At 55.9% G+C, this 20,564-nt stretch overlaps 1 protein-coding gene across 1 annotated transcript; it reads left to right on the top strand.

Moving 5' to 3' along the window:
• SDHC (succinate dehydrogenase complex subunit C) lies at positions 1-20,085 on the top strand. Its single transcript, XM_054587856.1, has 6 exons — positions 1-50; positions 4,956-5,012; positions 6,219-6,320; positions 13,357-13,418; positions 17,461-17,624; positions 19,269-20,085. The coding sequence occupies exons 1-6, from the start codon at positions 31-33 to the stop codon at positions 19,371-19,373; spliced, it is 510 nt and encodes a 169-aa protein (XP_054443831.1). The 5' UTR covers positions 1-30; the 3' UTR covers positions 19,374-20,085.
• The last annotated feature ends 479 nt before the right edge of the window (positions 20,086-20,564 follow it).

Here is a 20,564-nt window from a genome sequence, read left to right as displayed (position 1 = left end):
ACGTCACTTCCGTTCAGGCCGGAACCCAAGATGGCTGCGCTGTTGTTGAGGTGACTTTCGTGTGGGGCAGGGAGTAGGTGCCGGCGGCCCCCAGGAGACCTGCCGCGGCCGCCGGCGTCTCGCGGACGGCCGTTCACCCCGTGCCCCGGGACGGGAGGGGCCCGCGGCCGTGGAGCCCGCGCAAGGCCCAGCCACCCCTCCCGGCTCCCGCCGCTCCGCGCGGCGTAGGGGCACCGGCCCGCTAGGTCTCCTCTCGTGGGCGCGGAGGGCGTGGGCTCCCGCCCGACCTGCCGCCCCCGCCGCCCTCACCGCCGAATGTGTCCCCAGGCCCCTCTGCGGTGCACCGGGAGCCAGGCTCCGAGGAAATAAATGCGGGTTTACGTCGGAGATGTGGCGTGTTCTGTTCACACCGCGCAGTAAAGCGAGACTTGGGGGTCGCAGTAAAGCCAGCAGTAGCCTTTTTGCTGGGGGGTTGGGGGGGGGGTCTCTGCTTAAATTTCTTAAAAGCAGGCAAACAAAAAACACCACCTGTGAGGCGCATGTGCCTGTGGCTCCAAGAGGTCAGCGAACTGTGGGTTCTGCCATATCGATATCTTAGGACTCGGGCCTGGCGGGGGCAGGGCTCGATGTACTTTGCCTTTGCTTCTGCTTCCGTTGCCTGCAAACGCAGCTGCTGCAGGGAGCGGGCCTCCTCCCGGCCGCACGAGCGCCCAGTGGGTTCAGTTTTAGGCTCTCTTCTTATTGGGGGGGGCGGGAGGGAAGTCCCAGTTTTTCCTCTACAATGTGAACTCCTGTCCAGAGAAGCACCCTCCGCTTTCTCTCCGCCGAACTGCCCACTCCGCAGGCCTCGTTCCCTGCGCGGAGCCTTTCGGCCGCAGCGCTTGTAGTGACTTCCACTCCTGGTACGAGTCCCAGAGTAGGTTTGTGCCAGCCCTATTTCTGGAAGCTATTTGTTGTGGAAAGTTAGCTTTGATGCTGTTGAGATTTAATTCCTGATTTACCCAAATGTCTCCTTGTTTCTCTTTCCACTTAAGTCACCCAGTATAAAAATAGCGGGAGTTTATTTAGTTTGTTGACAACATGATTCCTTTGGGAGTTGAGATCAGGAATGGGTCATCTTATGTTTTTCTCCTTGCCGCTCGCTTCCAAATGAATCTCTTTTTTCTAACATGTGCTTTTCCCAGTCTTGCCAGAACTGCCTCCCTTATTCTAGTTTGACCACGGTCAAATGCTTTTGGATTCTTTGATAATGTCATATTTTGGTAGTGGCCAAAGGCTTCTGGTGGAGGTAATGTCTAGCTTGGAATGATCGTATTGGTTGTGAACCGCTCATTTTAGGAGTTTCGGGATGAAGTTTAGAGCCTGGGGATCGTTCTGCTGGTGAATTGTGTGGGGACAGTGTCTGCTCGGTGCTGTGGGGCTGTCACCGGCGGCATCCAGTGCCAGGACGCAGACGTTTCCGCCAGCGGCCGTCTGAGGCTCTGGTCTTTCCTCGTGAGGGGTTCTGTAGGAGGGCTTTTTAGATTAAAAAGTCCTGATGAAGTTTCAGTTCTCACTTCACTAGAGGGATTTGGGACTGTTTGTATTGTGCTGGTTGAACCTCAAAGGAAAATACCTTCTAAGAAATTGGGAGCTGGTTTCTGATTCCATTTATTTTGAACAAGTCAAGGTCATTGATTCCACGATTGTGGATTCCTCATTTGTAAATGAAAATATGAATAACTTGGTCTCCCTTAAGAGAAATATTAGCCGGACATTTTTAATACTTGGGTAAGTAGTAGTAGTTGCCAGAACGCCGTGTGTCGTGGCGTTTGTCTGTTCCCTGAACGGTTCGTGGATTAGCAGAGCCAGGCCCAGCCCACTGCGCTCAGTCAAGGGAGGACCTGCGAGGGAGAGGCCGGGGCCGAGGCCGGGGCCGGGGCCGGGGCTGGCGGGGCTTCTGCCTGACTGTTCGTACCGGCTAAGCACCAACCACCAAGAGCCATGAGCCTTCTGGGCATTGCTTGTCATATTAAATTCTGCATGTGAAACATATCCAAACATACGTTTTAACTCTGCATTTGTAAGACTGCTTTTTAACATAAGCATCCTCATCCACAGACCATTTTCTGGAGCCTCTTCTATGTGTCAGACATTATTGCAGGTGCTATACATGCAGAGTATTCCTGACCTGTCCTTGAGGACCTCAAAGTCTAGCAGAGCAGATAAATAAACAGATTCAGTATTAAGCAACGTGATAGATGTTGCTATAGAGATATGAACAGTGGGGCGGTGGCATTGCCATGCGGGGGGCTGGTGTTGAAGGATGAGAGTATCAGGCTGTGAGCGACGCTCCAGTCAGAGAAGGGTGTGAGCAAAGGCCTGTGCGCTACGAGGGCTTGGCTGTGTGGGCGTGGTGTGGCGTGCAGGGTGGCAGGGTGGTGTGGCGTGCAGGGTGGTGTGGCGTGCAGGGTGGTGTGGCGCGTGCAGGGTGGTGTCGCGTGCAGGGTGGTGTGGCGTGCAGGGTGGTGTCGCGTGCAGGGTGGTGTCGCATGCAGGGTGGTGTCGCGTGCAGGGTGGTGGAAGTGTAGCGGCTGAAGGGAATTTGTTGAAGAATAGGTCCAGAGTTGGACTGGGCCGTATGGAGAAGGGCCTTGTTTGTTTCCAGTAGGAACCTAACACTATACGCAATGGGAAATGGTTAGACTTCTAGGCAGAAGAGCAGTGGAATCAGCTTTATTTTTAAAGTGAGCTCTGCTCATAGGAACAGCAGGGAGGAGATCGGTGCTCGGGAGGTCGTTCAGGAGCTCGGCGATGGTGCTCCTGGCGAGCCATGAGGAGCACGCCGACGGAAGCAGTGAGCTGAAGTCCCCAGGTCGCGTGGGTGGGCGTGGGTGAGGCCTTGCACATGCGTGTGTGGGGGGCGCTCAGTGAGAGGAAGGAAGAGATGATTTTCGTTGCAGCTCAGGAGTTAGTTGCGGGCTAATAACCATTGATCAGAACTTTTGTACATAAATGATTACTCTTCCCCGTGTCTTTTAAGGCTGTACATCTCTTTAGTGTTGCTGTTGTCAGACATTGATGAAGCTTTTTGGCGTGCCGTCATATTAAGCTTAGAGGTCATAAGAGAAACTCATTGTATTATAGTCACATTTTATTTTGGACCAAAAATGGTTTTATTCCATTTGATCACATAGCTCCAAACTCTTCTTGATCCAAAATTCAAATTCATTTTCAGCAGATGAGTATTTTTATCACCACTAAGGGTTTTAAATGGAATGTGACGCGAATTCTAAAAACCTTGGGGAGACCAATGGATTAGCAATATCTGTCATAGGTGGTACATTGTAGTTCAGAGAATGCTTTCCTGTGTGTTTTCTTACGTAACCTCAGCAAAAGTAAGGCAGGTAGTAACAATTCCATTTTATGAATGGAGGACCGAAGCTCAGTGACTCACTGAAGGTCTACAACTTAGGCAGGTCTGGAGCTCGAGTCCGGCTTTTTACTTTGGTGGTGTTTCTACGCCACTGTTCTTGCCGGGTCCAGAGAACAGTTCCCAGTGACAGCCTGAGCAACGATCCCATTTTGGGGAAACGTATGTAATGCATTTAGAAGGGAGCAGCATAACAAGAAATTGTAAGTCCTGGGCTTGTTAATTTCAAATAAAACAAAGTAATGTTACTTTCTAGCAATATGGTCCTGGGAGGGAAGAGAGATCTCGGCAGAGCTCCTGGTTTCCCATGGTGACGAAGGTAGGTGAATGCTTCTGTCACCTCAAGGCCAGGTTCTGCCGTTTGTGCAGCCAGGTTCTGTTAGGGCCTTGGGAAAGTGGACGCTGGTATTCGTCTGGGAAACAATAGCACTAGACAGACAGGCTGTAGATTCCAGCCCACGTGTGCAAGCGCTCACTGGGAGCCACGGGGCTGGGGCTCGCGGGGCGCAAGGAATGTGAGCCCCCAGCGTCCGAGCCACAATCCCTCCCATTGATGTGAAGAGGTCTGTTCCCACTGCTTGCCCTCGGACACACAATGTCCGCATTCACCTCATGCCTCCAAAGCTGGAAAGGGAAGAGCTGAAGGAAGTGCTGGTTGGATTACTGGCCCTTCAAGCGTGGGCCCTTCTAGTGTCCTGGTGTAGAGCACGAGGCTCCCGAGATGCTGAAGCATCTGCTGTCCGTGGGGGGAGGAGCGGGGGGATGGGGGACAGGCCACTGCCAGGGTCCCAGAGAGACCTGTGTCCCTGAGGGCTGGGCTGGGCCAGACTGGAGCGCCGGGAACAACTACTGTCGAGTGGGAATGGGGGCGCAGCAGCAAGGCTGTCCCAGCCCGAGCTCGGGACCCGTGTGGCGCTCTGCCGAAGGGGCGCCTGCGCGCATTCCAGTGTCAGACCTGGGAAGCAGCGGCTTCCCAGTTGAAAGTGCGTGTCCTCAAGGGCTGCTCCCTGGGCGCAGCAAAGAAGCCTTTGTGTTCCCGTGTTTTTTGCATTGTTGCGTGAGACACTTTTGACTTGGAGTTCTCCCAGGTTGTCTGAAACTTGATGGAGTTCCTCACACGAGAGCTTAGTATTTGTGGCCGTCTGTCCGCGGGCCCCTGTTCCCCCACCTGCAGGAGGCGGCTGTGTGCTTGGACCTGCCCGCGGCTCACCCTGGTCTTTTATTTAACGTGTGCCTCTTAACCATCGCCTCCTCGAGACCCGACTTAGAAGGTCACTTCTGTATCTCCCTGGTACACATTCCCACCTCTGATCATGTTTTACCCTGCACTGTGTTCGGCCAAAACCCTGTTCTCCATTTCTGGGTAAGACTTGCGATTATCCCCAAGTTATTTAAAGTTGCAACTTTCCTGCTGGAAAATACTCTCAAGGACCCTGATGCTGTCACTCTTCCCCCCGCAAGTCTGATGCAGGACCGAGGTCTCCCGAAGTCTCCCAAGGCCGACCCCTGCGTGCGCATTGACTCGGGTTCTCTTGTCTTGCAGACATGTTGGCCGCCACTGCCTCCGAGCCCAGCTCAGTCCTCGGCTCTGTGTCAGAAAGTAAGTTTCTGAATCTGTGAGTATTGTTGCTTAGTTGTTGTCCCCCTTTGGGGAAAAGCCGTAGATGGGGGGTGGGGAGGCCTGAAAATACAGAGATGGTGGTCGCTCTTACCCATCATGCAGTACAAGGAAGGACAAGAATATTTCTTTGGTCTTTTGTTGACTTTCCTCACTTCTAGCTTTTCTGCTGTGTTTAACTTCATTGATTTAATCCAATTATTGATTCCTTCTTTGATATCTAATTTTCTTTCCTTTCTCTTTAGTCTTTCTTCCTTTAATGCTTTATTTCCTTGTAACCTTTAATTTTGGGCAGGAATTAGTCCTTAAATATACTTTCCTGCTACATTCATTTCTAGTCTGTTGATTTCAACAGTTGACTCTTTGTAATTTTTTTTAACTTTTAATTTTGGAAATAGACATTCAGAGAAGTTGGAAAAATAATGCAGTGAAGTTCTGTATACCGTTCACCTAGATTCGTCGGTTGTTAAAATTTTGCTATGTTTACTTACCACTACATATTTTAGTTTGTGCCATACGAAATTGGTATTTTCGTAAATCTAAACTGGCCTAATATTGACCGTTTAATGTAGTTCATTATATATTTAATTGTTATTATTTTCTCTGGATTCTTTGCAGTTGCACTGCAGGAATCATGACGTTTTACTTTGTTTCTCTGAGGAGGGCGGAATCTGGTTAGTGTAGGCATGGAATAGATCAAATTGTCGGACATAGCGGTTTAATAATTGGCTTCAGTCTGGCCCCGTGACAAGGGAAGCTAAGGGGGCATCCCGAGAAGCTGAGCCGAGTGCTGCTCTTGATTTTCACGAGCCCGAGAGGGGGAATTGAGGAGCCAGGCGGGAGCAGGCGGGAGTGCGTGAGGTGGCACAGGAGGCTGGGAAAGGGTAACCCACTTACGGAAGTGGTTTTGAAATGCTGCATCCGCCTTAATGCACAGCCGGCACGCGCTCCTCTCGGTGGCGCCAGCACTGGGGGGAACGGAGGGGGCCTGATAGGACCGTACTGGGCAGTGGCGGTCAAAAACCGAGTCAGACTTGGCAGAACGGTGAGGGGGGTGGACGAACCTGTTTTCCTCATGCAGTGGTTCATCCAGCCTAGCGTACCTTTTTTATTTTAACTTTTTGTTACATAAAACATTTAAACCAACTCTACTTGTAATCATGTGAAAACCTTCTGGTTTCATTTTAGTGCTGTTCCTTTGGGAACCACAGCCAAGGAAGAGATGGAGAGGTTCTGGAATAAGAACCTGGGATCAAACCGTCCTCTGTCCCCTCACATCACGATCTACAGGTAAGGGCCCTGTGCCTAGGAGAGCCCGCAGGAGTGGGCGAGGGTCCTGGCCCGGCCAGAGCCCCCGCTTACTGCCCTCAGGCCTGTTGTAAGAAAACAACTGAATTCTGTCTTCTGGCCTTAGAAGGGTAAACTGTGTACAAAGCTGCCTTTTGGAAAAGCCTGGTGAGTCAAAATGCTGTCAGTTTAAAATGTTACTTTGAAACAGTTTTGGATCGTGTGACTGTTGCAGAAACAGCGGGCCCAGCCCAGGCCGCGGGGATGTCAGCCCCGCGCCCGGGTCAGGTTCCTGTCGCGTCTCCATCGAGTCAGCCCAGCCTCTGTGGCTCAAAGCAGCGCCGTGGGTGCCCCAGCAGTTGGGGGTCAGAGGTCGACAGCGCCTCCCCGGGCAGAGCCAGGCTGCGGGCGAGGCTGGTCCCTTCCCGAGGCTCCGGGGAGGACTGGCCTCCTGGTCTTCCGGCTCCCGAAGGCTGCTCTGAACTCCGTGGCTCGTGGCCCCTTTCTGCATCTTCAGAACCGTCAGCGAGGGGTCAAGGTCACCTCCGGTCATCACTTGACCAGCTTCCGTTGTCACATTTCTTCTCCGACTGTCCTCTTCTGCCAGCCTCTTCCACGTTCACGGACCCTGTGATTGTGTGGGGCCCACCCAGGCCCGCCAGGGCGGTCTCCTTGTCTTAAGGTGGGCTTTTGAGTGGCCTTCCCTTCCTCTGCGGTCTCACGCGCTCACAGGCTCCGCGGCCAGCATGTCGGGGGAGGCCGTTGCTCTGGCTGCCGCGGCCCCTTGGTGCTTTGGCGCGCGCTCCCTGAGCTCACGGGCTCTCCGCGGTCCAGCCACCCCACTCGGGGGACGAGCGCTGGCCCAGGTCGTGTCTGACCCGCGGCCCCTCGCCGCGTTTGCCGCCTGTCCCAGTGGTGTCCTTTCTGGGCCTGGCGTCCCGCGGAGGCCCAATGGCGGTAACTCTTTCAGTGGCCTCTTGGACCTCCTTTAGGGTGGGACAGCTCTTTAGTCTTTCGTTACCTTCTATGGCCTGGTGCTCGGCGTGGGCCTTGCGCCTTTGGGCAGGAGCCCCAGAGGCGCTGCGCTCGGGTGCCTGTGTCTGAGGAGGCGCCCACTGGCCCGTGGCCCCGTTCCAGGCGATGGCCGGGGTGTGTCTGCTAGGTTTCTGCTACTAATTAGTGCCGATTTTGTGTGGACACACCCTGCCACCGAGCGCTCTGTTTCTCGTCGGACTTTTACCCGCCTGAATCAGTCGCCGCTGTGACAGGTTCCAGATGGCGATGTCCCTAATTCCATCACACCTTTTTGATTTACTTATTACCAGGGTAAAGCCCGCGTTCTTTACTGGTACAGACGGAAGGATCCCTAAAAGGAGAAGCATTCCTTTTCCCTCTACTCTCATGAAACCAACTGAAGGAGAAACACCAGATTCTTCTCTGCTCAGCATTCCTGCCGCCAAACGTGTGGGGGCTGTTCCCACACCAACCTGTTTGCCAACCGCAGGCACCAGTGGGCACCCTAGACGTGGCCATGGCGCGGACTCCCTGGAGTTCACGTGGGCCCCACAGGAGAGGCGCACACGCGGTCCCAGGGCCTGGGTCGTGACCTGTGCCTCACTGGCCAGCTGTCAGCGGGGCCTTCCCGACCCCTCCGTGGGGTCGGTGGTTTGGGCTCACAGAACTTGGCGGCATTCACTGACGTGACCTAGTTTAGCATAAAGACATTACAGATGAACAGCCAGTGCCCTGGTGGGCACTTCTTGGGAAGGGTCCTGATCCCAGGAGCTCTGTCCGCGGGGAGTTGGGGTGCCCCGCCCTCCTGAAAACTCTGAACCCCGTACATTTGGGGTTTTTATGGCGGCTTCAGCACATGGAGGCGATCAGTCATTAACTCGGCCTCGGGCCCTGCTCCCCTTCCTGGATGGAAGGGGGGTTGGGTTGGGGCCGAACGGCCCAGGCTTCCAGTCCTGGTCTGGTCTTTCTGGTGACCAGCCCACCCACATTCAGAGTCACCACATTTGAACAAAGGACGCTCTCCCCACCCAGGAAATGCCAGGGGATTGGGGAACTGTGTCAGGAACCAGGGTCAGAGACTGAAGACTGGAACGGAAGGTGCTCCGAGCGCCCCCTTACTCGGGCAGCGCAAGGGTTTCAGGAGCCAGAAGCAGAAAGGCGGACGGGGCTAGACTGCCCGCTGTTCCGGCCACAGGGCTCCACTGTTCGTCTCGTCCATTTTGATGTTCGGGCCGCCCCGGGCTCGGCCTGCGCTGCTCCTGTGCAGTCACGACCTGGTGACTGCGTGTGCTGTGGCCCCGGGGGTCAGGGGGTCCAGGCCCGTTCGGCGAGGAGAGCGGAGGCCCTGTGTGCACACGTCCGTGTGTGTCTGTTGGGTCCTGTCCTCAGAAGTGGCACGGGCGGCCGTCGCGCCAGCGCCCTCCCCGAGAGCTGCCTTGCAGCTAACCCAGCATCGCGTTCTGGCCGCCTCCTCAAATACCACAGCGTCAGACGGTTTCCAAGCCGGATTCCAGAAATACTTCTGATGGCAGAAATTGGACGAATGTCCAGTTTCTGAACAGAAGGGCACTGACGAGTGATCTCAGTCCTCGCTACTTGATGGTGAAGCTCTTTTTAGGATAAAAGGTTTGGGGAGGACTCTAAGGGCGACGGCCTCTCCGATTATTCGGAATGTGAGTTTCAAGCCCTGGCCTCTTGTCACAGGCCACGTCACACGTCGTAGCAGGCAGGCCGGCGCGGCCGTCCGGGTTGGAGACCTTAGACACAGGTGTGGGAAAGGAAACAGCAGGGGACGTGGGGCTGCTTCCAAGGTGACGTGTCCAGGAAAGGTTCTGCGATACTGGGAATCACACGCCCTGTCATTAAGGGGGTGTTTGCAGCAGGCGTGGACGTGAAAGGCTGGGCTGGTTTCTGAAGTGCTCCTCTCCTCCCAACGTATTGAGTCAGGTTACTAAAGCAGAAGTGTATACAGGGATTAAGTTATCAGGAGAAAGTGAGTCCTTCAAAAGGATGTTAGGAAAAGCTTTTTAACACTTACGTTGGACAGGTTCTCAAGGTTTAAACAGACCATCAGCCTTGTTGCTGTAGGGTGCCCCTGGGCTTTGGGCCCCCACTGAGCCTGGGTCACCCAAGCAACTTGACACTACATGTATTATCTGTTTATGTATTGGGCTTTTGCATTTGAAGAAAGGGTGCTGCTTAAAAAAAAAAAAAAAGTTTAAAAGCCACCATTGTACCTAACGAGTGGATACGCCCTGCAGTATTTGCACACCTGGTTGCCTGCCTGTGCTTGCACACCTGCAGTGACAAGGAGCTCACTATCCGTACCTCAACAGCCTCTCTCCAGTGGCCCTACTTCTCCCGGGAACTGTACGGAACAGATCCGAGCCTGTTCTTTCCCTGACCACCCTTTGTGGATGTTGCACATCTTTGCTGTGCTTATTGGCCATTTGCATATCTTTGGAGACATACATGTACAAGGGCTATGCTTCTTTTTAAATTGGGTTGTCTTTTTAGTTTCTAAAAAAGTTTTATTTGCTCAGTTACACAGGAAGAGCCTGTAGGGTTCTTGCTGGGGGACACACAGACGCGCCGCGAGGGAGACCAGGTTTGCAGCTGACCCCATATCCCTCCTCGGACGGTTCTGAGGGGACGGCACCATCGCCCCGACCCGGAGGGCTCCCGGCCGGGCGGCTGCCCTGGATGCGGCCTTTCTGTGGCCGAGGCTGCGGGAGGGGCTGTGCTGTGGTGGCGACGTAGACGCCGCATGAAACCGAGTGTCAGCCGCCTGTGTGCGTGCGGGCAGAGCCGTCCGGCTCGCGCGCAGCGGTGCGTCCCCGTCACCGCCGCTTGTCTCCAAGCCGGAACTCGCCCCGAGGACGGCGCCTCCCAGGCCCTCCGCCCTGGCCGCCGGCAGGCCCCGGTCAGCTGGCCGTCTCGCGCGTCGGGCCGCCCTGGGCCCCCCGAAGGGGAACGGCGCCGTGTCCGTCCCTCGTGGCCGGCTTGTGTCACTCAGCTTCACGTCTCCAGGGCTCGTCCACGTGGTTACGGTGTCAGACTCTCCTCCTCTTTAAAGCTGAGCGGTGTTCCGTCCGTGCTGCCTGTAGACCGCATTTTGCATGATTCATCCGTCCACGGACGTTGGGGCTGTTCTGCCTTGTGGCCACTGTGCTGTGGGTGTGCACGTCTCTGCTCTCTGCTCTCGTTTCTCTCGGGTGTGTCTCAGAGCAGAATTGCTGGGTCGCACGGTTAATTCTAGGGTTAGTGTTTGTGGGACCGGCACAGGTCCTGGGCGGTTTTGTGTTCCCACCAGCCGTGTGCGAAGGCTCAGCTTCTCCGCAGCACCCCCAGACTTGCTGTTTTGTTAACAGCCATCCTCAGGGGCCTGGGGAGGTGCCTCGCTGCGGTTCTGACTTGCATCGCCCTCGTGACCAGGGGTGGTGAGCAGCTTTTCATGCACACATCAGGCATGTGCGTGTCTCCTCTGGAGAAAAGCTTCTTACTTTCTTGACAGGATTGATTGTAGCACAGTTGTTAGATCCGTTGCCGAAATTCACATAGCCTGTCTTTAGTTTTTTGTCTCCTCTTTTAAAGAGATTTTTATTTATTCATTTTTAGAGAGAGGGAAAGGGAAGGAGAAAGAGAAACATTGATGTGAGAAAGAAACAATTGGTTGCCTCTCATAACGCCCCAGTCTGGGCCTGAACTCTCACCCCAGGCATATGCCTTGACCTGGAATTGAACCAGTGACCCTTCGCTTTGCAGGGTGATACCCACCCCGCTGAGCTGCACTGGTCAGGGCTCTGGTTTTCTTTGATTAACATTTTACTTACAATGAAAGAAGGAAATAAAATGAATACACTGCGAATCAGTAGATATGTGTTGATTGGTCATAGTGAACACTATTTGCTGTTGGGAGTTGGAAATGGAAGGATGAGTAAGATATAATCTGTGTTCAAAAGGATGTCACTATTTCCTGAAAAAATTTTCATCAGGAAAATCATACAGGCTGCTAGTGATCATCTTTTGTGCAAGTGAATTGAAACAGCCCTGGTTTTGTGCGCTAGGCTTCCGAGCTGAACAGGAAAGAGCGGGGACGGCTTCGCTCCGTGGCACCTGAGGCCTCAGCTGGAGCCCACAGAGGCCAGACGAATACGGAGCCCCGCTCCCTCACTTGTCTTGGGTGGTTGATTCTGGCTGTTGGGTGGCCCTCAGTTTGGGTCCACATGATGCCCTTCCCAAGCTGCGTGGGCTTCTCCGTGGACGGAGGACGGGCGGACGGGCGGGCGGTGATTTGGGGCGCAGGCGGTGTCGCTTCTGCCGCGTTCCGTTCCCCGAGGCTGAACCGGGCCTGCCGTCCTGTGTGCCTGAGGGGCAGCGCCAGGCCCGGATCCAGCACCCCTGTGGGGCTGGAGGAGTGTCGGGCTCGCGTGGAAAACAGACTCTTCTTACCTGCTCCTGGCCGGCCGGCCAGACTGCGGCTAATCACGCCTCTAGAGCGGACGGCCAGGGCGGCCGCATGCCTCCCCCGCCTGGCCGGGAGCCCCTGTGCGCTGCGGGTGCCACGCTGTGTCTCACATTCCCCACCTCTTGTGCCTTCGCCAGTTCTCTGCAGTCGGTGTGTGTTCGGTCTCTTCCTGTCTGGCAGTCCTGCTCTTTGACGGGAGAGTTGAGCGGTCTGCGCGGCCCCTCCCTGTCAGGAGCCTTTCTGTCCTGGAGGGCGGCTTTCAAAGCCCCGTTGTGTTGTCCCTGACGGTTTTGCAAGCCTCAGCTCATTCTGGGTTTTAGCCTGATTTTTCTGACCGAAGTATGCCGTTGTTCTCTGTTGTCCTTTGTTTGGGGGCTCTTCTCCGGCCTTTTGTGTTTGTCCCCTGAAGTCTGCGGAGCACTGCCTGGCCGGCTTTCGTGTGTCCTTGGGCATCGCTCCTTTCTTGCTGTGATCACTTTCGTTACGAATTCATACTCTCTTTCGAGATCTTTTTGACCTGCTGCGTGGTGGCGGGGCGGCCGGGTGTGCCCCGCCTTCTCCCTGAGCTGAGCCTGCAGGACGGAGGCGCCGCCCCGCCCCCCCCACCTGGGCCCAAAGGCCGGTCCCGGGCGGCAGGGTGGTCGTCCTTCTGCGGACACGCCGGGTGCGCTGGCAGCTCAGGACGCGACTTAAAGGGCGGTTCAGTGTCGGAGCAGCTTTGAAGCTGCTGTGGGTGGGGAAGCGTGCTGAGTCCAGCACAGCTGGGTTCAAACGTTCGGCAGAGGTGGTTTATTAAGGAGCAGATGGGATGCTCAGTGGGGGCGCTGTGGGGTGCGTGTTTTCATAGATACAGAGAACAAAACGGTGGTTGCCAGGTGCAGGGGTTTTGCAGGGCTGGTTGGAAAAGGTGCAGCGATGAAGGAATACGAATCGCTAGTTACAAAGCGCCGTGGGGACGAACAGTCGGTGGTATGGTGAGGACTGTGTGCGGTGCCAGGGTTCCAGACTTACCAGGGTCACCTCGTGAGTTACGTAAACGTCCACTCGTGACGCTGCTCACCTCCAACTAGTACAACGTTGTGTGCCACCGGTAACTGAAAAATAAATGAAGGAAACAAGGGTTCAAGGATGAGGGGATATTATATGAGACAGTGGACAAATAAAACTCGCCTAGGTTTGCTTCTGCCTCAGTCTTATGACTGGAGAAACGGAAGGACCCTGTCTTCTAGTGACTGTCTTACGGCTACAGGCAACTTGAGCAGGTGTCTCTGACCCAGGCGGTCTCTGTCGGGAAAGGAGGAGCCTGAGTTGTCACTGATTTTTCCTTTGAGCTCCGTCAGTGGCACGGTCTGGTCAAGGGGGAGGATGCTGCTTCAGGAAAGCAGTTTTCGCATTTTCAGACCCGAAAGTGGGCACACAGGACTCTGAAAGCTGTCCGTTTGTTGTGCTTCCATACTGGCTCTTTCTCCAGGGGTCGGTATTCTCTCTGCCGGGGTGGGCTCTCTGGTATGGCGTCCCCTTCCCCTTTCTCAGGTGCCTTTGTGTGTTTCTTTGCAGGTGGTCTCTTCCCATGGCGATGTCCATTTGCCACCGCGGCACCGGCATAGCCCTGAGTGCAGGTATGTATGCGTCTGCACGCGCTCACGCACGCCCTTCTGTCGCGTCTTCCCACAGGACAGGAGGGTCGGCTCTGTTCTGAGCTTTTCTCTGGCTCATACAGAGACACGCGCGCCCTGGTTTTCGTAGTAGCCTCCAGGCCCTTGCTGGGCTCTGGCATCTGCTTTCCCGAAGTGGCCGCCTGCACGGCCGGAGGCTCAGCTGCAGCGCCCGTGGGAGGGAGCGCACGGGGACCGCGGCAGGAGTTACCGAAAGCGAATCCTCTGCTGTTCGCAGTCGGGGCAGTTTTGCTGGTGACCAAGTGAGGGCAGGGACTCCCCGCTAGGGTTGGCGGCACTTCCCTTTGGCTGATCAAGGGCCGGTGGGACCCCGCTGTAGGGTGATTGGTGTGGCCTGGGAGTCCGTGAACGGCTTCTGGGTTTTAACCTGCTTGCACTGCCAGAGCAGGGTGCGTTCCGAGGTGCGGCCGTTGGGACCGCGCGTTCATAGCTGAGTCTGCTCTGCCTGCTGCCTCCAGCCGTGGCCAGGCTGGCACCCGCGGCTCGGCGGGTGGCGCTGGTGAGCGGGCGAGACGCGGGTCCGTGTGAGGCTGGGTTCCCACTGTTGCCAAGCGCAGGCGTCACCCGACGGACGATAGTCTAGCCAGGGGTGCCCCGACACAAAAGTATCTGCTAAACGCGGCTAAAATGGAATGGGCTTTTTTTGGATTTTAATTTTTTGTTTTTATAATGTTTTATTTTTTAAATTGTATCGATTATGCTATGACAGTTGTCCTGCTTTTCCCCCTTGGCCCCCTCCACCCAGCACCCCCACTCCCTCAGGCCGTCCCCCCACCATGGCTCATGCCCATGGGTCACGGGTGTAAATTTCTTGGCTGCTCCCTTTCCTATACTGTACTTCACATCCCCATGGCTATTCTGTAACTACCTATTTGTACTTATTTTTTATAAGATTTTATTTATTTATTTGATGGGAAGGGAGGGAGAAAGAGAAGGAGAGAAGCATCCCCCTAACTGGGGCCTGGCCTGCAGCCCAGGCCTGTGTCCTGACTGGGAATCAAACTGGCGACCCTTCAGCTTTCAGGCCGGCGCTCAGCCCACTGAGCACACCTGCCAGGGCCCTGTTTATACTTCTTAATCCCCTCACCTCCTCGCCCATCCACTGCCTCCCACGCCCCTCCCATCTGACACCCATCAAAGCGCCCTCCATGCCCACGGTTCTGGCTCTGGTCTTGTTTGCTTAGTTTGTTAGATGCAGTCGATAGGCATGTGTAGGTTGCCATTTTATTGTTCATAGTTTTGATCTTTTTCTTAAATAAGTCCCTTTAACATCTCATACAGTCATGGTTTGGTGGCGATGAGCTCCTTTAACTTCACCTTGTCTGGGAAGCTCTCTATCTGCCCTTCCAGTCGGCATGACAGCTTTGCTGGGTGGAGCCATCTTGGCTGTAGGTTCCTGCTTTTTATGGCTTTGAGTATTTCTTGCCGGTCCCTTCTTGGCTGCAAAGTTCCTTTTGAGAGATGAGCTGACAGTCTTACGGGAACTCCTCCGTAGGTAACTGACTCCTCTTCTGCTGCTGCTTTAAGAGCCTCTTTGTCTGTAACCTGTCGGCATTTTCATTGTGGCGTGTCTTGGCCTGGGCTTCTTTGCATCCATCGTGTTTGGGACTCTCTGAGCTTCTTGGAATTGCATGTCTATTTCCTTCACCAAATTCGGGAAGTTTTCTTTCATTACTTTTTCAAATGGATTTCCAACATCTTGCCCTTGCTCCCGTCCTTCCGGCACCCCGATGATGCAAGTGTTGGAACGCGTGAAGTCTCAGAGGCTGCATATACTCGCCTCATTTTTGGGGATTCTTTTTTCATCTTCTTGTTCTGACTGGTTGTTTTTTGCTTCCTTATGTTCCAAGTCATTGATTTGATTCTCAGCTTCATCCACTCAACTGTTGTTTCCCTGTAAGTTGTTCTTTATTTCAATTAGTGTATCTTTTGTTTCTTACTGGATCTTTTTTAGGCCGTAGAAGTATTACTAAGTTCCTTGAGCATTCTTATCACCAGTGTTTTGAACTCAACGTCTGATACGGTGCTTATCTCCTTTTCATTTAGCTCTTTTTGGGGAGTTTTGAGCTGTTCTCTCAGTTGGGCCATGTTTCTTTCGCTCCTCATTTTGGCAGCCTCCCCGCGTTTGTTTCTATGTGTTGGGTAGAGCTGCTGTGACTCCCTGTCTTGGTCGTGTGGCCTACGGTAGTAGGTGTCCTGTCGGGTCCAGCGGCACAGCCTCCCCATCACCCACGCTGCGCACTCGAGGTGCGTCCTTCGTGTGGGCTGAGTACACCCTCCTCTTGGAGTGGAGCCTTGGTGGCAGTTGGCAGGTCAATGGGAGGGATTTACCCAGGCCGGTCCAAATACGTTTTTATCACAACCGTAGTTAATAATTATTTGTGGTTCTGTTGTTTTTATCCCTTTGAATGGCTGTGTATTTGTCCACATAGGTCCTGGTCTTCCCAAACCTCCGGCTGGCTCTGTGGCCCCTGTACCCCTCCAGTCTGACTTAGGGAAATGGGGCGAGCAGTACAATAAGTAGGGGCAACAGCAACGGTCTCGGAGCGGCGGCGTGCCGGGCCAGACAGCGACCGGCGTCCCATCTTTAGGCCCGGAACGAGCCAGTGGAGCAGCTGTGATCTGTGCGTCCTGGGCGCACACAACAGCCAGAAAGATGGGAAATCTTCTGAATACGTCGAATCGTGTCACGCTTAGAATCTTCCTGTTCCCGTTATATATTACTCTTACTTGCCTTTCTTCTTAGATTGCAATTCAGGTTTCCCCCACGGCCTAAAATGCCCGGCCTGGCCAGGCCCTCGGCTGACTCCTCGCTGCCGTCCTCCCTCTGCCCTCTGCCCCCCGGCCCCTTGGGTCCGGGCACAGAGCTGGTGTGCGCTGTCTTCCCTGATCTGAGTGAACACCCCTTCCCTTGCCCTGCGTGGTTGTTCCCTGACAGAGTTGTCAGTTCAGAAGTCAACCCAACTTCTGTTTCTAATTCTTATTACACTTACGTTTCTTTTATAGTTTCTATTTCATAATTTGTAATTGTTTTGTTTGCTTAATTTTTATAAACTGGTCTATCTTTACCATGCATACCCTCCAGCACTCAATAGGTGCTTAGGAAATCTTTATTCACCAATCAGATATGCCCACGGGGATGTCCCGGGGGCGGGGGGGCTGGGAGTGAGGCTTCGGAAGCCGTGTGGTGGCGTTTTAGCAGAGATGAGGTCCCCGGTGAGACCAGCCGAAGGGGCTGGGGGCTTGGGGAAGGGTGGTTGGGAGTCCAAGAGGAGCAGGGGAGGAGGGCGCTGCGGTGGGGGGAAGCCGCGGCGCTGGGGCACAGGCGTGGGCGCCCGGTCGGCCACGAGGGGCCCAGTGCGGGGCGTGGGGGCGGGGACAGACGGCCACGCCGAGGAGCAGAACGTGACCCCGTCAACCGCGGGCATGACCAACGTGCGTGTCCTTGTCTGTTCCAGCAACAGGACCGTGGGCCGAGACCAGCCCGTGGTGAGACCAACTGAGACATAGATATTTGGCGGCGAGCATAGAAATTCTGAAAAGCATGTTGAACTTAAAACACGATGGTGCTAGTTTGACTTTAGAATAGAATTTGTTCAAAAAGAACTTTACAGACAATCCTTTGAAAGATGGAGAGATGGCTGGTAACACCCTTCCCTTGCTTAGGTCCTGTAGGGGTTAAATACTCAGCTTTTTCATAGTAATGGGCGGCATAGAAATCTGGGGGGCCAGGTAAGTTCCTTGAGAACGTGGGTGAGAACTGAGCAGGAATGGGACCGGGTGAATCAGTAAGATGGACAGACAGCAATACAAAGAACGGTTAGAAAAAGCTCCCTTGGGGGTGCGTTAGAGGAAAGTAACTAGGAACGAGTTGTGCTTGGCTCGAATGGCCCTGCGTGTTCTGGGTTGTCGTGGAGCGAGCCGTGAGCCACAGCGGTTGGAGCTGGCGGGCGGCTGCGATGGGCCAACTCGGCTGTCTCCTCAGGGGTCTGTCTGTTTGGCCTGTCGGCCCTGGTGCTGCCTGGGAACTTCGAGTCTCACCTGGAACTGGTGAAGTCGCTGGGTCTGGGGCCTGCGCTGACCCACACAGCCAAGTTTGCTCTCGCCTTCCCTCTCGCCTACCACACCTGGAACGGGGTCCGGCACCTGGTGAGTTCGCGGAGGTGGGCATGTTTCCCGGGTGAAGGGACTGGCGGGGCTGCGAGGACCCTCTCTTCGCTGTCTGGGTTCAGCGCTGCCCTGAAAGTCGCTGCGGCGGGGCCTGCGGGGAAGCCGGCCGGGCCCCGTGGTCCTGGGCGGCCCTGCTGGGCTGGCGCTGAGCGCGGCTGGGCCTGGCAGATGCGCTTCCCGTTTTAAGAAGGTTGTTAAGAAAGAGGCCCCTGAAGCCAGGGCCTGCGTGTTGTGGCACAGACGGCACGTGGGCCCCCCACACACTTGGCACCTGCTGTGCCGGGTGCTGGGATGCGGCTCTGAGCAGGTAAAAAGGACTGAGCTGCTTCAGTCCACCATTCCTGTCGCCGGGGAGCTCGGAGGGCTCGCAGCTTTTGGGCTTTGTTTTGAGCTGTTGCAGAAGGTGGAGCCAACTTTCACAGACACTGGGACTGGGTGCCTAGGACCCCAGAGTGTACCATTGGGCTTGGTATCTTTTGGTGGCCAGAGGACTGCCCTCTGTGACCTTGGGGCCTGTTCAGACAGGCATCTCCTCTCAGGAAGGAGATCTCTAGCCCCGGCCCGGCTGTACGCCCTCCCCCGCCCCCCCCCTCCAGATCCTGTGCTCTGCCTGCCCTTGGTCTTGTTTCCTTCCCCAGGGAGACACACCCATCCGTTCTTCCTGGTTTTCCATTGCTTCTCCACCCGAGCCCTCTGCCTTACGGAGGCTTTTGCCTTCATTCGACCTTTTACAGCCCCCACCTTAGAGCCTAGAGACAAGCACTCTCTGGATTTCAATCTGGTCCCACAGCGAGTGCAGTGAAATAGGAAAGTGAGTCACGAACGGCCTGGTCCATTCAGCGAGCCTGTCAGCTGGTCCCTGGGGCCCGTTCAGTGGGTCCAGGATGACTTGGCTTCCCTGAAGGGGAGGGTCCAGAGGAAGGGGATTTCCTGCCTGGACTGCTTGTTCCCTGCTGAGATCGGTGACCCACTTCCTCGGTCCCGTCTTGGCCCTGGCAGGGGCCGGGGAGGGATGGGAACGGGGCTTTGCAGGCTCTCGGAGGCAAGGTGAGGCTTTTCTTAGGCCCAGTCCCTGCTCTCCCTGTTTCTCCTGCGTGTGGAGCGGAGCGGGGCTCTGCCTGTTGTCTGGCATGGTCCGCAGTCCCGCGAGCTTGGCGGCCGCCTTGCAGAAGAGTGACCGGGTCGCTGGCATTCCAGAGGCCCACCCCGCCCTGTCTGCCCTGTCCCCGTGCCCTGGGGGCACTCTGTTGAGAAGGCTTGCAGTCAGGTGTTTGCCCGATGGATGTGCGTGACCGCAGAGCTTTCCCCCATGTGACCTGTTCGGCATTCTGAGGACCCGGGGTCAGAGGGACACACTTGGGGAAACACGGGTTTTGTCGTCGTGGGGAAAGCTTTACGGGTTCCATCTGGAAGCTTTGTGCACGCGCTGAGGGCGCCTCTCTGTCCTTGGGGCGCACGGTGGTGGAACCAGGCTGTGGGTGCGGGGGAGGTGACCGCGGGCAGGCGTGGGGAGGAGGCCTTTCTCCGGACTCCAGCCGAGAGAGAGGGGACCTTCCCTCTGAGAAAGGAGCCGTGTCAGTGACCGGGGTCCCGATTGCCGACACTTTGTTTTTCTTCCTGCAGATGTGGGACCTTGGGAAAGGCCTGAAGACCCCGCAGCTGTACCAGTCGGGCGTGGTGGTCCTGGCTCTCACGGTGCTGTCCGCCCTGGGGCTGGCGGCCCTGTGAGCAGCCGCGTCCCCGCTCCGCCCTCCCACAGACGATTAGTGGGCCTGATTTGCTTTGGTCGCCCTCCCTGCAGCCCAGGCAGCGTCTCCCGCCGTGTCCGACCCCTTTGTGCTTGCAGTTGCCCTTGGAGCTCGGCCGCAGAGTCCCCTAGAGAAGCGCAGCCGTGGAGCGGGGCCCAGTGTCCCTTGTTTCTAAAGATGGAATCTCACAGAGACTCCCTTCTGCCGCCCCCGCGGACAGCCCGCCCGGGGCCCGGGGACCCTCATTCCCTCTGCCCTGGGCCGTGGTTTGTGCTGAGGGTCAGCTCTTGGCTCCTTCCTCCTGAGACAGTGGCAACAAAGCCAGCTCTGTGGCCCTGTCTGGGGGGCTGGGGGTGGGGCTCCGGGTGCCGCTGCCTGTGGGCTGCTGGCGCGCAGGACAGTTCTGCCCACGGCCGAGCCCAGGGTCCCCCGCACTCATGCGGTGCGGGCTGAGGGGTGACCTGTCGCGGCTGGAGGGGGGGAAGGAGGGTGAGTTGGCTCTTGGAGGAGGTGCTTTGGGGAGAAGATGCATAGTTTTTGATGCAAGAGAAAGATCCAGAAAATTATTTTGAACCTTTTAAGGATTATTTTTTTTCCTCGCAATTTCAGAAAAACAAGCCTCTTATTGTCATGTTTTCTAATCCGAATTCATGTGATAATCTTTTTCTGAAATTATTAAAATACTCATTTCATCTGTGACTCTCCCTGAAGTTGAGAGAACCCAGGGAGTGGCGGCTGAGGAGGAGCCAGGCCCCTCCCGCAGGTCACGGGCTTTCTCAGGGGCTCAGGTGCCTCGGGGAGGGGACAGAAGGAGCGGGGGGGGGGGGGGGGGGGGGGGGAGGGAAGTCGCGGACGTGGAGAGCCGGGCTGCGCCAGCTCCAGCCCCGCGCTGAGCAGGGTTGGCGCTGCGCGGGGAGCGCGCGGGGGCGGGGAGCGGAAGCCGAAGCCGAGGGGCGCTGAGCCACGGTGCCGGTGCCGACCTGCCCGACCTGCGGGGGAGCAGGAGTTGTCGCCCCCTCGTGGGGAACCAGCCGCTTTCAGGGTCCAGAGGCCAGGTTTTGGGTCCCACCTCCGGGGCAGGGTGCTGCGCTGGCGCTGTTGGCCCCGCGGTGAGCGCAGTGGGGGGGAGGGGACGGGTGGGGCCTGACGGTGTCACCGGAGAGGAAGGCCT

The sequence above is a fragment of the Pteronotus mesoamericanus genome, unplaced genomic scaffold (assembly GCF_021234165.1).
Source record: "Pteronotus mesoamericanus isolate MK-2021 breed Mesoamerican mustached bat unplaced genomic scaffold, CSHL_Meso_final scaffold_1186, whole genome shotgun sequence".
Lineage (NCBI taxonomy): Eukaryota > Metazoa > Chordata > Mammalia > Chiroptera > Mormoopidae > Pteronotus > Pteronotus mesoamericanus.
The sequence above is the reverse complement of the archived record's forward strand: the minus strand, read 5'-3'. Positions and strand labels throughout refer to the sequence as shown.

What these genes read in the sequence shown, in the direction of transcription:
- SDHC (XM_054587856.1), top strand. Translation starts at nt 31, where the DNA reads ATGGCTGCGCTGTTGTTGAG. An exon ending in CCTCGGCTCTGTGTCAGAAA is followed by an intron (nt 5,013 to 6,218) that starts GTAAGTTTCTGA and finishes GTTTCATTTTAG; the next exon opens with TGCTGTTCCTTTGGGAACCA. An exon ending in CCTCACATCACGATCTACAG is followed by an intron (nt 6,321 to 13,356) that starts GTAAGGGCCCTG and finishes GTTTCTTTGCAG; the next exon opens with GTGGTCTCTTCCCATGGCGA.